General features: G+C 47.5%; 1 protein-coding gene across 1 annotated transcript in view; it reads left to right on the forward strand.

Annotated features, from left to right (window-relative positions):
* Window positions 1-12,345: 12,345 nt before the first annotated feature.
* The window catches only part of LOC135399489 (uncharacterized), a 30,747-nt gene continuing 25,120 nt past the window's right edge, over window positions 12,346-17,972 (forward strand). Inside the window, exon 1 of the mRNA XM_064631250.1 lies at window positions 12,346-12,499. Coding sequence (XP_064487320.1) covers window positions 12,397-12,499 — 103 coding nt within the window. The 5' untranslated portion in view covers window positions 12,346-12,396. The remainder of the gene's footprint in view (window positions 12,500-17,972) is intronic.

Here is a 17,972-nt window from a genome sequence, read left to right on the forward strand (position 1 = left end):
AAATCCTTTGAAATACCAGTCCTGTCATTTACGATATCACCCAAAAACTTAAGTCGCAGTTGCCTTCTTCTCAACGATAAGGTATCCCACCCCAACTTTGCCTTTAATTCAGTCACACTATTTCGGGCACCCATACAGTTAAATACCATTCTTGCAGCTAGGTTTTGGACCCTTTCAAGTTTTTGAATCAGTGTAACTTCGTGAGGATCCCATACTGTACAGGCGTATTCTAAAATCGGCCTGATCATTGTAGCATAAGAATCGCTTTTAGCCTTGAAATTAGCCTGCCTGATGTTGCGATAAACAAAATGCAGCATTTTTATAGCTTTTGCAGAAACATAGCTTACATGCGAGAACACCTAAATACTTATACTCCGAAACTATTTATAGGTTTGAAGAGCACAACTTATAACAGAACGGAATCTTACTCTTTTTTCTTGTAACATTCATTGCTTTGCATTTGTTTACGTTTAAGTTCATACCCCACTTCTCACACCAAGAAACAATGCCATTTATGTCATCTTGAAGTATTTGCGCATCCGAAGCAGTTTTAATTTTTTTATATGGTATGCAGTCATCGGCAAATAACCTAATTTTTGAACTAACAGAGAACGTAATATCATTAATAAAAATAAGAAATAGTAAAGGTCCCAGAACTGAACCCTGTGGGACTCCTGAGCGCACATGTCACTTCGAAGACTTTTGGCCTTGGATTACTACGCATTGTACTCTGTCTTTCAGATAGTCCTTAAGCCACAGGAAAACGTCTCTATCAATACCTAAATAAGAAAGTTTGTGCAATATATAAGCGTGCGGTACCATATCAAATGCTTTCATAAAGTCCACAAAAATAACATCTGTTTGAACAGAGTTATCATAGGACGAAAAAACTAAGTCATGGTAAAATTCTGTTGGTTGCGTGGTACATGAGTAAGCTTGTCGAAAACCATGCTGAGCTTAGAAAAAATAATCGTGATCACTCAAATGCTTGATAATACCCGAAAAAAATATATGTTCCATTATCTTGGAGGACACAGAAAGAAGAGAAACTGGACGATAGTTAGCAACATCATGCCTGATGCCAGCCTTAAAGACAGGGACAATATTTTCTAATTTCCATTCGCTGGGCATCAGTGGCGTAGCCAGACCGCCAAGGTAGGGGGGGCTCGATACGAAAACTCGCCCCCCCCCCCGCTGATCCTGGGTGCGACAACACACAATACTAGTGCACACCTCAAAATGCGGTAATTGATTTGGGCGTTCACAGTACGATTACGCAGTGATGTCCAATGAGGCGGTGTCACGCGACCGGAAGGATTTTGAAAAGCTGCGTGAAAAAGCTCATACTTTGAAAACCATTCAAGAGTGCCGATTAGATAGACGCCGTGAACTGTAAGAACTTTCGCGATCGTCACACTGCCCCCCCCCCCTCATATATTATTTTCTCCTCGGATTTGCGCGATTTGCGTGGGTCCGTCCTGGCAGGTAGGGGGGGCTCGAGCCCCCCCTAGGCCCCCCGTGGCTACGCCACTGCTGGGCATAGCATGGTCACGCAAAGACTTACTATACAAAATGACAAGATATGATGCAATTACGCTCGCACAACGTTTCATAATGACTGGCGATATTTCATCAGTCCCACTGCTTTTTTAACATCAATATTTTCTAACAGATGCAGAATTCCCTCATAGCTAAAAGACACTTGTACCATCGTATCGATAATATTTCCAGTGGTCTCTGGGAGAACGGTTGGGTTACATGATTGAAACACAGACGAAAAGTAACAATGAAACAGTCCAGCTTTCTCTGCGCTATCTGATATACACGTGCCTTCATGAAAAAGATCTGGGACTGCTGCCCTATCGACCGCAGAAATTTCCAAAATTCCTTCCTTCCGTCCATTCCAGAGCTAATCCGCTGGAAAAATTTATGTTTTGCTTCATTAGCCTTGGTTTTAAACTGATCACAGAGCTTTTTGTACTTACAAAGATGGAAGTGACTACCGGATTTTCTGTATTTTACATATGCAAGTTTCCTACGCTTAATTAAAGCCCGTAGCTCTGAGTTGAACCAAGGCTTATCGCTTACACGTCAACGATTTAAAGTCCTACTTGGAATATGTGATGCTATGCCGTCTTTAATTACGGAGTGAAAACAATGCCACAAAGAATTTATACTAACAACGTTAGACATTTCAATGAACTGGGGAAGAAACGTGGAAACTTGAGCCGACATTGATTCATAATCACCACGATCATAATAATAAACAAGTCGTTCATGTTGGGTGTTACAAACAGGCAACACAGTCGATACATCTGCCGTTACAATATCATGATCACTCAATCCTGGAAGTGTCCTCACACATTTAATAACATTGGAGTGATTACATAATATTAAATCCAAGATGTTCTGCGTAGTATTCGTGCATCTAGTGGGAACATCTACAAATTGGTGAAAGTCGAAAGACTGGAGAAGGGTAACAAATTCTTCGTGTAATGCGTCACGCGGGAAAGAAGCGGCAACACCTTCAGACCACTTAATGTCAGGTAGATTAAAATCTCCACACAGTAATAAGTAGTCACTGCTAATTGACACAAGAACATCATTTAGAGTCTGCATAACGATGCTATCACTGTTAGGTGGTCTGTAGAAGGGCCCAACTGCTAACGTCTTCTTATTAATTAACTCAATCTAACACCACACAGTTTCAATTTTGTTTTGCGACTTTTGACCCGCTCATCGATAAGCGCAAATACTCCTCCCCCCATGCCCATGCCTGTCCTTACGATATACAGAAAACCCATCTGGAAAAACCGTGTGTGAAAACATTGTGTGTGAAAAAAAATGTTTTCGTGGAGCCACGACTCCGTACCAACAATTATTGTTGGCTGAATCGAAGAAATAAGGCCAATAAATTCAGACACCTTGTTCCTCAGACTGCGACAATTTACAACCGACAGACAGAGGCATGTTAGGCTTCAAAAAACATTTCTCCTGGGTAACTGTCATGGTTGAGGCAGCGCAGGCCTAATCGAACGTACCTCATGTAATCGATAGCGTTCCGGCTTCAGTCTCGGGGCGCTACGACTCGGTACGCTTCTAGCGCCCCCATGTAAACGGGGCCCTGAATTCTGGTCATGGCAAGGCTCATTAAAAAGGACTCTGGTGTTCTGTTTCAACACAACGTATTGCACTCATAGCGATGCATCATAGAAATAGAAATAGAAAGAAAAAAATGGAAACGTAGGTCGCACTGGTGCGACCTGCTGTACTCCTGGTCTCGATTTTAGTTCGCAATCCTAAAATACAGATGCTGGATTATTGTAAATGCGATAGACGAGCTATGTGAAGATACTACCACGTTATTACCTCCAGTTAGTATCTTGGGTACTTGAAGCCTGTGGCAGTTTCTGTATGGAAGGCTTGCCAGATCCTGTTCACTGCACAAGCTGGGATGATCATCCTCTTGGTTTTCCCCAAGCTTGTGCCAACCACACCTTGCAAACTGGCGACACGCAGTGTATCTGTATCGTCTACACAGATGCACATAAAATATAGTTTAGGCAAAATAGGTAACCGGTCACAGTACAGTATGTGTGCAGATAAACTCCAGTGCATTTCCACATGTACCTGAGAACCACTGCACTTTACCTGCAGCCACCCTCCGGTCAAAGGTGTAGATTAAACCAGGCATACTGTATTCTTTTAGGAACCAACATTTTTACTTTTCACCGAATCCTACAGGCAAGAACACTTAAAGGGACTGTCGCATCCGGAACCGTGGTTACGAATCCAATACCAATGTGTTCGGTACACTACCACGAGCTATTTGCCAAATTTTCTCCTTCCAAAACGGACCGGGTGATGAGGAATCGAATTTAAAAGATCCGGTTTCGTTTTGATCCTCGAAAGCGCCAGCGCCAACAACATCGCGTGACGCAAGGTGGAATCTGGCTAATCCGCTGTGAAGGACGCTGTCGTCTGCCACCAAGTCTGGTCCTGCTTTGTTTTTTTTCCGGCACGTCGCCCCTATTCACATGTGACACTTTCTAGTGACGCGGATACTATCTCTACGCTTGCATCCCTCGCGTGAGATGTCATTTGGAAACCGACGCAGCGTTCCTGACTCCAGGAAAACTTCCTTCGAAAACCTCGATGTTTGATTTCGCACGCCAAGGATACAGCTACAGCCAGACCCCAGACGAAGCGAAAGTTGGAAGCAGCTACATCACTAGCGGGTATCCAGATGAAGCAAGGAGTGTTCATGCTGTCCGTGTATGCTCCTCGCATTTTACCGATAATGTGTACCTGGATGAGAACATCATGCAAGTGCAACTTGGATTGACACCAAAAAGGAACGAATTGAAACTTGACGCCGTTCCGACAGTGTTCCACGAACAAAGCGAGCCAGCAACTTCGACAGTAAGTCACAATGTCTATGTAGTTTCCCAATCGGATCTGTCACTCTTGCGCATGAGTAACTTAGCAGCAAAAGACGAAATCGGTACAACGTAAGGTATCCCCTAACCTATGATTAATAACTAGATAAATAAAATACAATAAACAAGTAAAAGAACGTGATGTCATTCATATGAACGTGATTGGCTTTTCTCGTTGTCGGACGCGTTATCATGAAACTTTTCCTGTTACTGAACCTGTGACTTTTGTGGAATGTGGTAGACATGATTGATTTTCATATAGGTACTCATCCGGTTCCTGGGGACCACAGACGCCGCACAAACACTTTGATTGTTTCCTGCGTCGTAGTGTGAATGTCACGGGATTAAGTATTGAGCACTCCGATCATGAACGTACCTAAAGCAGTGGTCCTGAGGCTCGTTCTGTTGCGCTAACGTAGCTGCGGCACGTACATCACCAGCGACTTGCAGAAGAAGCGCATCCGTCGAATATGGGCCGTCATCAAACATGTATAGTCGTCACGGGAGCTATTACTAAAGGCATTTGAACAGCACGATTCGCCACTTCCGCGTTCCGAGTCCTCCATCTCCGTATGTGCCTTCGTCTCCCTGACCTTGCTCATGCAAGCTGCAAGCCGCAGGGACTCCTCTGGCTCGCCGCGTTCTTATTGGTCAGATTCCTTGTGACGTTGCTAAAGATTCTCAGCAGGAGTTCCGCTTGACGACCGCATCCGTCGTCTGCTGTAGCGCCGCTTACACACGAATTATGCAAAAAGTATTCCGTCGATCGGAATGGGACTTTCGGAGTCATGGTCAGTGAAGGACGGGGAATCTCATTTCACTGTGGTTTCGGAATCGATCTGTGGTCGATGCGACTGTCCCTTTAACACCGCTAAAAACCTAAGCGCTGGGCAATCCATAAAAAGCTGACTCAAGACACAGCACACTGACAGTTACACAACTTTACTTGCCTATATTGCCTTTCCCCAGTTCAGAGGTGTGTATTGTGTCGTCTTTTTATGTGTTGCCCTGCACTGGAGTTTTTAGCGACTTTAAGGAAGGACCAAACCAATTTTGAGTGCCCAAATTTTTACATCGTTCGACAAAAGATGCTCCTGGCTGCACAAGCATTCGATCTCCTTGAGCATTATGACACACGAGCCGCACCGCCACCTTAAACAACATGTTCGCATTACATATCAGTACACAAAATTTACAGAGAACTTTTACATGCGAGATCATAATCTGCGCTAAAAACCACATCACTTATACCAGTCTGTCGAAGACAGGCGACTGATGGTGTTTGCTCCATCTGTCCCCGATGTTCGTGGAGATTTGACTTCGGCTCGAATTCGCGGCGTCGGCGACGTTTCGAATGTAAGCCTCTTGAAGTGTTCAGCACGCAGAATTTCCTTCTCGATCGCACAAAGGTCAGAAAAGTTCCGGACTCGGAATTTCCGCATTGCTTGCTTCGACGTCCATTTTGAAGATCGCTCTCCGGATGCTGCTCCTACTAACTAACTAACAACACAACTTCCGGTGCGGGCGTCCACAGAACATGAGCGTCATGTTCGCGTCACACACGAGGAAATTTTGAAGAAATCCACTATATAGAGGTTAGATTTTGGCGTCGATTGCGCGAGTTGAGAGGGAAAAGCAAAGCCGGTTTTCAGTTCCCCGTTTGGTAAACTTCGCTGCCCTCACAGCCAAAATATTTCGCGTGTGGCTTGGAGGCATGTTATACCTTCGTAATTTTTGCGAACGAAATATTTTCCAACTTCTGGTCAGAGTCCCTTTAATATGCTTTTCCCATTGTCTCATGTAGGCAAGGAAGTGAGCATAATTTTCGGATTGATCACACAGCAGGGGGAGCACACCTTTCTTATCGTTACAGGATGAAGCATTACTAAGGAGTGAGATTGTCTCACGAACCTGTAGGTATGAGAGGAGATTATGTGCAAGTAAGTAGACTCGAGTCTCTCTCGTTTCTCTTCCGAATCGCCCTTTTCGCGTGTTCGGGTTTGGACATGTACGCTGGGTAACCCGGAAAGATGGACGGGCCTGCGGCAGGGTCCAGCCTTGGCACAGAAAGAGGCGCCTCCAGAGCCGTAGCGACGGGGGGGGGGGGCGAGAGGGGCAGCCGCCCCGGCGAGGGCGCCGAACGACAGGCCCTCACAGGTTGGTTGGACAGCATAAAGCGGGAATGAAGAGAATTTGAATCTACGATCCCGGCAGTATAAATAGCGTTTTCTTTTCTTTGTTTACAGGGCGTCTGACGGCAGTGGGAGAGGGGGGGGGGGGCTTAGGTTTACCCTGCCCTGAGCGCAAACTCGCCTCGCTACGGCTCTGGGCGCCTCTATCACCCTTCGAGTTCTCTCGTCGTAGTACGAAGTATTCGTCACGAAAAAGGACTCGAGAAAGTGCAGTAAAAAAACATGGACTATTTAGAAGTTGATGTCATACACAGTTGCTCGAAAACATTGGCGCTATATGTACACACAAGAAGAGCAGGGCCTGTTCATCCCTGTTGCGTTTTTCGTGTCTAATGTCACGGTTGGGGTTTAGATTAGATCTAGCGAGCATGCAGAGAAAACATGCTTCACCCTGATGCATTTGTTGAGCTCCAAATCCCGTCTTGCGATAGGGTTGGGCCAGTTCAGCCACTTTGCACGCTGTGTTGCATCCTTGGGAAGTGGAACGCGATTAACTTAGGGGCCGGCGTTGTAGTTCCCGCAGCAATAGACGACTTCAAAAATCCCAGAGTGCTTAGCGCCGCCTTGAACTGTGGGAGCTTACTAATACGAAAGAAACTGTTTCGATTTCTACCCCACCGGTCCATTGTCCACAACATGTCAAGGTTAGTGAAAGCGAAACGTGAAGGATTATTCTTCGTTCCCCCACTCAGTAAGCGCCCAGGATGCAATGCGTGCGCAAGGAGCACTAGGGGGGGGGGGGGTATATGTTTATTAAGAAAGAAAAAAGAAATGAAAGGTTAGCCCGCAAAGAGCCGGCTTGCTATTTAAAAAAAAAGAGATAGGGGAAAAGAGAAAAAACGGAAAAGAAAAAGAAGAACAGAAAGGAAAAGGGAAGAAAGAAGAAAAGAGACGCTACAACAACGTCACATGCAGTTCATAAGTCCTGCGACTCAGTGAAAACCGAGGAGAGCGGCAATGACAGCCAACTGTTTGGGGTGCAGGAAGGGGCCAAGGAGAGCGGTCAACGAAAAGTCCTTACAGCCAGTCTGGAGCAGACAGCAATGGAGTTCCTATGGTGAAGCTGCTGCAGCCAATGCAGGAGGTGGTGTGTGATGTCAGCTTCTACGCCACGGACATTGCAGCTTGGTGAATATAGCCGAGAAATGAGGCTGTACGGGGAACATTGAGTCGTAGGCGGTGGAGAAGGGATTCTTCTTTACGACTGCGGCGGCAAGCGATGACAAACTTCATCAATGGGTCGATAGACCGTAGGAATGGGTTGTATCTCGTAGTGTCCGCCCGGAACTGCCGAGCACATGTGGCACACCGGCGGCGAATATGTAGACGGCATGTGGAGGCTGTAAGCGGCAGAGGTGCCAGGGCCGAAGTGTTATCAGACCCAACGCGTCTCGCTACTGCGTCTGCTCAGGTATTTCCATACAGGCCTATGTGGCCAGGGGCCCATTGAAACGTGATGTTGTAACCAGTGGAGTTGATTGAATTTCTGAAGTGTCAATAAGGATAAGAAGAAGTATCAATGTCTGAAGTGCAAATAGCTTATTACGCTGGGGGAGATGACGACAATATATCTAATGATGCCATGCTGTCGGTAAGAATGACCCACGTTTTGTGCCCTGATCCGATAATATGGTCTAGTGCTCGAACTACCATGTGTCGGTGTGTTGAGACGAGATGCTACAGTGTGAGCTGGTGGGCCACGACTGTGGGGACGTCTTTCTTTCGTTGGAAACCAAGGATGGTAGAGTAAACACGGAGTCTTCCAAGAGTCCACGTTGCCGGTGCATAGGATGGCGTAGACGCGGGAGATGGAATGCTCCCTTTCAGACGAGCAATGGCACTGCCAAAAGCAGAAGCCGGGCAGTCTTCATCAATGCGTCAAAGATAGTGGAGCGAGTGCCGCGTAATGTAGCGTGTATAAGCGCGAAGGGTATCATCATCCCGCAGAATGTGAACAGGCTGCTCTCGCGCCTCTGCCAAGACAGAGTACGTCTCCGTTGTCCTGGCGACTCCCGAACAGACGCGGAGACTTCGGGCCTGGACGTTGAGTAGTTCCTGTTCTTGGGTTCGACTGAGATCATGCAGAATGGGTAAGCTATACCGCAATGTCCCCAACACCGGGGCCTGATGTACACGACAGAGGTCAGAGCATGATGGGCCCCAGGATGCACCAGCAATACGCCTGAGTACATTTATCAAACAGTTTGCCTTGGTAGCAAGCAGATTCACATGGTGGGACCACGTCTGGCAACGGTCAATTCTAATACCTAGGTATCGACAGGTCGTGACAAGTTCAGGGGTGAGCCATCAATGAAAAGCGGGTACTTATGGAATGATCTCTGTGAGAATGCCGTGGCTACAGTCATGCTAGGTGAGACAAGCAAGCCGCGGTCAAGGAGGTATCTTGAAATGTTTAATGAACCTTGTAGCCGCCGTTGGACCGTGTAACGCCGAACGTCAGAAGTCCAGAAACAGATGTCGTCAGCATATATTGTAATGTGAATCTGATTAAGAAGCTGCGCAGGAAGAGAAGCCATAATTATATTGAATAAGGGGGGACAGAGGACGCTCCCTTGTGGGACACCACGGTGCACGCGGAACGTCGCAGTATCCCCGTCAGCGGTGCGCAAAACAGGGAGCGGTCTGCCAAAAAAGTCTTGCCACGATTGCGCTATGGAGGACACTGTCGTACGCTTTCTTGACGTCGAGGAAGACAGCAGCTGTCAATAAACCTTCGGCCCTTGCCTGTTGTGTCTTACTGATTGGAGCTATGACACTGTCCATCGCTGACCGGCCTAGGCGAAATCCCACCATCTCCTCGGTAAAAACAAAGTGCTAATGTGGGAAAGCCTAAGTGAAGATTCCCAAGAACGATAGCGGAGAAGGCTGTTTATTGTATGGCCGTCAGAGCCAAACTGGGTAGCCTAATGGCGGGCAAAAACCGTTGACAAATAATTTTAAAGCTCGCGCCTTGCGATATGCTGCTGGTGGCGCATCAACTTCGTCTTCGGCCGGATGGCGCCTTGACCAATTCGGCGGCTCAGTGAGGGAAGGGAACTCCCTCAGGATGGAGGCATAAGGCGACGTCATGGCAGGAAATGAACTAGTGGCTAAGGTGGCTGAGGAAAGTGGAGGCCACGACGGGAGGCGACGGGGCACCCTTGACAAAGATGGAAAGGTTTGTTGACGAGTCGAGAAGTCGCTTGTGTAGAACGTTGACCGTGAGACCGAAGTGTTGCAAGAAATCTGCTCCCAGAATAGCTTGACCGACGCCGACAACTAAGAACAACCAAGACAAGCTTCGGCGCAGTCCGAGATTGAGGTTGAGGATCTGCTGTCGGAAGACTGGAATGGTGGTGCTGCTGACTGCGGTGAGATGGAAGAGGGCCGGGCGGCGAAGTATCGGATGGGGAAGCAGGCAGCACACTGACCTCGGCACCGGTATCGACCAACAAGCGCGTCTTGGTCACACGGTCAGTAACGTAGAACAGGCGACTGATGGAAGACGCCGGGAGACTGCTGGTCGCCGTCAGTGCTCCCCTGCCGGGTTTCCCGACCAGCCGTAAGGCCGAGTGCACTTCTCCGCACGAGCTCCGAAACGATGGTCTGAGATGTCGAAAAACGACGCCAGTGTTCCCATCCAAGTACTGGAATTATCTAAAATCGTCGATTGACGACGCAGCAGCGGTTCGGTATCGTCGTGCAAAGCCTCACACGCACATTTTTGAAATGGCAGAGGTGCTGCATTGCGAATCAGAAGCCGAATTTTACCGCGTCTCTCCCATCCGGCCATGGCGGTTGAGAAACGCAGACGACACATACACCCAGGGAGTGCGCGAACGCCTTCCGCTCTGACTTCGGTTAAGCGTGGCTCGAACGCCAACACGGCTCTTCCAACTCAACACGCTTGACACCCCTACATGTGCAGCCTGCTCTACCGAGGGCAACACTCCCCACCTACTCCTCCACTGTCGCCTGTTCGCCGCTCCCCGTGCCACTCTGATGGAGCGGCTAGCTGCCCTAGGGCTCAGGGAGGTCACGCTGGCAACGCTACTGGGCCCTCTGCAACGCCCCATTCAGTGGCGCGTCGGAAGGGAATTCGTACGCTTCCTTACCGACACAGGGCTCGCGCTGAGCCTGTGACTGCGCCTCCTTCTTTCGCTCTTTCCGATTTGTCTTTATTTTTCTTCTTTGTCTTCTTTCTCTTTATTTTTCCTTTTCTCCCTTTTCCTTTTGTAAGCGGGAATAGCAAGTCGGCTGCTGGAGCCAGGCTAACCTTTCCCCTCTTTCGTGTTTTTTTTTTTGTTTTGCAATAAACCTATATCCCCCCCCCCTTCCGCTCTTGATGTGTGTGACGGTACTCACTGTGTGTCCTCTATAGGTGGTGTTGGGGGAACACGCTTCACATTTCCCACCTGCTTCGCGCCTCTCCCGCGCCTTGTTCCCGGGGGTGCCGACAGGCGCAGTAGTCGGCGCGCATGACGCGTCCTAGTATCTGTTGTTGCGGGGATAAAATAAGGATGATGCAGGATGGACATTTACATGACATCTCTGAATACGTGGGGGCCTTCTAGCGCGCCTTCGCTGGCTGATTGCAGAGTCATAAGTGAGAACCCGACCGAAGACGCCAGCATCTTGGAGGGATGATATGATGGAGGGATTCATCATCTTAAAATAACGTTGTTCTTGTTGTTCCCTTGACCAGGCGACAAAAGAAAGGAACGAGACAGCGACGACGCAACTTTCAACCGTTTACTGACACTGTAAAACAAGCGAAAGCGAGCGCTAGGCCCCCATTTTTGTTTTGTGGAGCGATGGAATGAACATTCACAAAGCTAGCTTACAAGTGGAGCGTAACAGACAAACGTATGGATCGCAGGAAACTATGCTTTTGTTCAGAGAAGACAAACAAAGGAGCTCTCTTGATAAGACATTTCTTTTGGCGCGCTACTGGTGACAGTGGCTGTATTGAAACAGATGTAGAATCGTCTCTAGGTGTCCTGACAGATATTGATGACGCGTTGTGCCACCATCAGGGATGTGTCCCTTCACGAAGCCGGTTATTATCACTTCGGCTAACAGCACCTACAAAGTGGTAAGTGCAGAAAGTCGGTTCATGTTAGTCGGAGTTCATTTGAAAAACGAGCACGCAAACCAGGACAGACAAACACACACGCAGGCTCAAACCAGTTTGAGCCCTGTGTGTTTGTCCGTCTGCGTTTGCGTGCTCGTTTATAACACAGAACTACAATGTGAACGTTAATTTTGTTTGCCTTGTCATACATACCTTTATACGTATTACCTTTATGTTTGCAGTTGCAACAATTAAAATAGTGCAGCATGATGTCTTCATCACTTCTTCATTTATTGTTGTTGTTGTTGTTGCTGGAATATTGTGGGACAGGTTTGTGTAGCAGTACTGGCGTCAGAGCGTATGTTTTCACGAGAAATCTATTCGTACACTTCCATCGAATCTCATAATTCGTGTCGTATTACACCATGCTGTTGCTAATGGCATAACTCAAACTGTCTATGTCAACTTAGGAGTGTTTCTGTTCCAGGCGGATGTCGCTTTATATGACAGTTTAGCTGCATTCGTACGAACTATTGTGATATACGTGTTGATATTACGCGGCTGTGCCTGTCATGTAAGAAACTATATAGGTGTTTGTGCTATCATAATCTTGAAAAGGAAGTGGTAGTGCGGACAGCAGTCTGCCGTGTGTAAACAGCACAAGAACCTTCAGTCTACTCCGAGTGAGGCCATGGATGCGAATCGTAGCAAGTTCTGTTGGGAGACGACATTTTTCTTGCTCCTGCTTCTTCTAGTCCTTGGACCCTCTAACAACTGCAGGGACGTCAAGTTTGGTATGAGCCTTCACTCACATTAGACATTCTAAGTGTTGGCCATATCTTGAAAGTCTTGTTGTCCAGAGCTCCAGAGAGTTTTAGAATGTATCTTGTTGTCCAGAGAGTTTTAGGATCTATCCTATAGTATCGAATATTTTCAACTATCTCTTCATGATATTTTAGCATTAGGTGGTGACAATTCCAATAAATGACTGAGCGAAACGCACTGTGCGCTAGAACAACCTGTCGTCATATGCGCAGGTAAACTAGATTTGTAAAGAAGGTTCGTTGTGCGCACAAATATTTGTATAATGCAGGGTGTCCCACCGAAAAAGGGCCAGGGGCTAAAGGAAAAAACGGAGTGCTCTACACAAATGGAACCAACTGTACGCGCTTGGCAGTTGTGTGGTCTATCCAAAAAAAAAATTTTATCGCCCCTTGTCAATTAATTAGCGGCAATTAATTTTCTACCTCTTTAATTATCGGTTTTAGCTCTCAGATGTGAATGAGGAAGTTGTAGTACATGCCGAAAAAGACAGAACTGAAGTGGTTCGAGGTCGCTATGGCTTGTGGTTTCGTTTTTTCCCGGGTTTAAAAGTTTGTTTCAGATGCCGGGCGGACCGCAGGTCGCTGTGTTCCTGTCAGTGGCGTAGCCAGACCGCCAAGGTAGGGGGGGCTCGATACGAAAACTCGCCCACCCCCCGCTGATCCTGGGTGCGACAACACATAATACTTGTGCACACCGTAAAATGCGGTAATTGATTTGGGTGGTGGTGGTAGTGTAACTGCTTGCCGTAGTCGGCCTCGCAAGGCGGGCAACGTCACGACTAACGCAGGTCCGTAAAAAAAAAACAAAAAAAAAAAACGGGAAAGACAGGACTGTAGATTCGGATTTGCAGTGAAGTCCAATCAGGGGTTGAGCGATGAGCGATGAGCAGCGTTAGGCGATGAGCGGTAGAACACCAGAAAATGAAAATGAAAATAAAAATCACTGTGGGGATGCTTGACTAAGGTGTTGAAGAGTACTCGGCGAAAGTGCCACTTGTGATGCGTTCTTAGAGACGATATATCAGCTTGGTATCCCTCAGGAAGGAAGCCAGTTTTGACGCGTGGTAACGTCTTTCTGCCCGCGTTGAGCCGCCAAAGATGACGTCATGTACCTGCGAGCCGTTGCGGATGATGGGGTCTAGATGCTTAGATCTTTCCTGACTGTAGGCAAGGCATTGTGGAAGGATGTGTTCAATTGTGTCGAGGGATGTCGGACAGAAAGGGCATGTTGGATCGTGCGTAGTCTTCAGGCGGTGGAGTACACTCTAAATCTTTTCACACCTATAAAGGTGTAATAGCGTGCATGGCGCACGCTTTTTTAGGTGTCATTTTTGTAACACCATAATGGAGCACAGTTTCGCAAAAATTTTCTTTACTCGAGTGTTGTCTGTCCTCCAAAAATTCAGTATTGCAACATCTCAACATTGTTCAACAGTACTGTAGACACTTGCGCGTGCTCGATTATCGATAGCGATGCATATATGCATTAGCTCGTACCTACGATATCCAAGACATAATGAAAGCAAGATTTGCACTGACACTTGATCTTTAGTAATGCTTTCCGAATTTTGTAAAATATCACCCTGGAGATGCAATGTTACGCAACCAGGTTGAATGTTCATAGCGCACACCTTTAAAGGTGTGAAAAAGTTTACAGTGTACGACGTTCGAATACATTGAGTTTGTACGTATGCGGTGTAGGAGTGTGGCTGTGAGCCTGGAGAAACTTTGAGACTGGAGTGAAGGGCGTGCGTTGGACAGAGTGAGCCTGGTGCTCGGACTAACTGTAGATATTAAACTCTTGGCTGTTTCTTTAGTGGTTCGATGTGGTGGTGATGGAAACGTGGGAGCCGGAAGAGAATGGGCTTCGTTTGCTAGGCGGTCAGCTTCCTCATTGCCGGGAATTCCAACGTGGGAAGGAATCCATTGCAGAACTATGTCTTTACTATCCCGTCTCAGGTCCAAGAGGGCTTTGCGGATGCAGCGGATCATAATAGATGAGTGGTCTATGTCTTTGATCTGGTCTAATGCGCTTGATGAGTCAGTAAGTATAACTGCCTTTGCACAGTCGATGTACTTCAGTGCTGCTGCTGCGTGTAGGATTGCGCATAATTCGGCCGTAGTGGACGAGGGTGACTTACAGTGAAGTTTAGCTTTCCAACAGTTGCCGATTTTGGGAATGAAGTAGGAGCTGGTTGTTGACTGTTTGAGACTGTCAATTGACCCATCAGTGTATATCTGAAGGTGATTACCAAACTTTTCGTCTATGAGACCAATAGCAATAGACCGCATTACAGTAGGCGCTGTGCTTCTTTTGCTGCGGATGCCTGGTATATCGGTGGATAACTTTGGGATGTACTCCCTCCATGTGGGTGGGGTTTGAATCAGTGATGGAGCCGGAGTGATCGCGACTTTTTCTAGATATAACTTGGTTAAGGCGCCGGTCTTTGTGCTCGAGCATTTTGATAGGCTATCGATGTAGCTGAAAACAGATGATGCATTGTAGATTCTGTCAATTAGCATTCTGCTCAATGAGCGGAAGTCATCCCCATATCATCGTCATCATGTATTTCTCTCTCTCTCTCCGTCAATTATGGCGAGTGCCATTCTTTCTGCGTGCAGACTCAGTGGTATCTCGGCGGCCTCGACGAGGGTAGCTTCTATTTCGGAATATTTTGGAAGACCCAGTGCGATTCTGATGCCTGCACGATGGAGACGCTCCAGTGATTGCCAACCGTGCATCGAAGGTTTTATGAACGGAGTAGCATAATTCAGCCGACTCAAGATGAGACTCTTATATAGAGTGATCATGTGTCGCGGGTGGTTTCCCCAGGTTTTACCACAAAGACGTCTGAGTATGTTTAGCAGGGGAGTGCATTTCTGCACCATTGCTTCTACTTGGGATGCTCATTGGAGTCTGGAGTCGAATATTACTCCAAGGTATCGAACCCGTGGGACTCTTGGCAGAGTATTATTGCCGACGCTAAGACCTGGATAGTTGCTGCCGAGGCGTTTTCCTGGTGGTGCACAGACCAGAGTGACTGTTTTTGAAGTGGAGATGGTCAGTCCCTTGGCTAAGAGGTCTTCAACCACCTGGCTAAGGACTACTTGGGCAGAGTTTTGAATTCGCTTTTTTGAACGGCATTGGAAGAGTATGCATATGTCATCTGCGTATACAATAAATTCTGCTGGGATGGTTGTGATGGGAATTCCTACGTGGATGTCAGATAGAGCTGCGTTGAAGAGGAGGGGAGAAATTACGCTGCCTTGAGGTACTGCTCGTGTGAGGCGTCGGAGGGTGCTGGTAGCGCCGTCCACGGTTACTGTTATGGTCCTGTCCGTGAGAAATGATTGTACATATGCTTCTAACCGTCCTTTAACTCCCGACTTCTGAAGACGATGCATGATGGCCTCATGTAGAACAGAGTCGAACGCTTTGTCGACGTCCATGAATATTGCTAAAGATATTAGTCCCTTGTTCTTTGCTTCGTGGAGTTTAGTTGACAGCATCATGAGGGCATCGGCTGTACCACAATGTTTGCGGAAGGCACAGATATGTTCTGGGAGCTTTCCATTATTCTCCAATGTCCAGGTGAGTCGTCTGTGCACCATTCGTTCCATTAATTTTCCCACGCAAGACGTGAGGGCAATAGGACGTTACGACTTTAGGTCATCTAGGGGCTTGCCGTGTTTCGGTATGGGGATGATTGTAGCATGTTTCCAGTCAGAGGGGATGTGACCTGATGCCCAGACTTCGTTGTAAAGATCTAGAAGTTTGGTCAGGGCTGAACTATCAAGGTTCTTGAGCATCTGGTATGTAATCTGGTCTGATCCGCAGGCGCTTGCTCTTCTACATCGTCTCAGAGCATCACAGAGTTCGTTCATGGTAAACAGGTCATCCTCTGGGCCCAAGGCTTGCGGTGGTGTAGATGCACCGTGTGTAACTGGGAGCGTAGATGTGCTTGATAACAGAGACGGGGAGACTGAGTCTGCAAAAGCTTCTGCGATATCTCTGGGCTGTGATCTGGTCGCTATAGCAACGGTGGCTAGTGGCCTTTTAGGAGCAGGGACACCCTCAAGTGATTTAATGACATTCCATATTTTCGTAGACGGTGAACTCTGGTTAAGGGATTCAGAGAATTGCCGCCATTGAGTACGGCGCAAATTTACAGCGTAGCGTCGGAAGGCCGCCGATATTTTTTTATACGTAGTCCAATCACTTGTGCACCCCGTGCGAATTGCCCGACGTTGCGCTCTTCTTCTGGCGGCACGAAGAGACAGATATTTGAGTTCTGGACGGGGTTGTTTGGGAGAGATGTTTATGGACTTGGTGGTCGTGGTAGCTGTTGTTTTGATCGCGTCGAGGATGTGAGTGCTCTCGCTGTTATGTGCAACAGCTCTGCGAAAGGCGTCCCAATTAGTGACCTTGTACGTGCGCCGTTCGTGGGTCGTGCTTTGTCTTTGAGCGGAGATTTTGATTGGAAAGTGGTCGGAGTTCCAGGTGTCCGGTTCTGTCTTCCAGTCAAGGGTGACGTCAGGCGAGCAGAGTGTGATGTCAAGGGCACTTTTGTAATTTGGAGGTCGGAAAAAAGTTGGACTACCGTCATTCAGCAGAACTAGGTTCGTGGTGTTCAGCCATTCGGTGAGCTGCTTCCCTCTGGCGCAGTCCGTGAGATTTCCCCATTGAGTATGTTTGGCGTTGAAATCACCACCAATTATTATGGGACCTGGACAGATCTCGAGAAGGCTGTTGAAAGTGGAGACTGGAAGTCTGGATTGTTGCCATCTGTATATGGAGACTATTGTTATTTCGCGAGTTCCTTTTTGAATCTTACAGGCTACCAGTTCTATATTTGTGGTGCAGAGATGTGACAGGTCAACCGGGGCTTGTCTCAATCTTCTGTGAATGAAGAGCGATGCCCGAGAGTGTCCATCTTGTTGGTTTGTTGCGGCGTGGTAAGCGACATATGGGGAAAAGCGGAAGTTGCTTGCTACCATGGTTTCAGATATAATTAGAGCGTCGCATTGCTCTTTGGTGACTTGTACGTAGAGGTCTGCAGTTTTGTTTGAGAGTCCTCTGGCGTTCCATTGTAGTATTTTTGGAGAAAAAGGTTTAGCTGTCATGACGTTATAAGATAGCAAGTGCAGGACAATAATAGTAAGTGGGAAAAGCCTAGTAGGATTTTCCATGATGAGGCTGGGGAAGAAGCTTGTATAACTGCGGCTCAAAGGCCAGGACGTGTTGCACCTCCGGGAGATTTTGTGCATTCGGCAGGGCCGCAACTACTGCCTTTAAGGCGGCAAAGAGAAAAGGGATAATGTGCACGAACAGAGGTATGGCATCTGCTTGAGACTCGCTGATCACAGGTTTGGCGTTGGGCTTCAGATTTTTGGGAGCTTGCGTCCAGGCTACCTTTGCGCTCTCCCTGTCTTCAAGTCCCTG

This window comes from Ornithodoros turicata, chromosome 7 (assembly GCF_037126465.1).
Source record: "Ornithodoros turicata isolate Travis chromosome 7, ASM3712646v1, whole genome shotgun sequence".
In the NCBI taxonomy this organism is placed as follows: Eukaryota; Metazoa; Arthropoda; class Arachnida; order Ixodida; family Argasidae; genus Ornithodoros; species Ornithodoros turicata.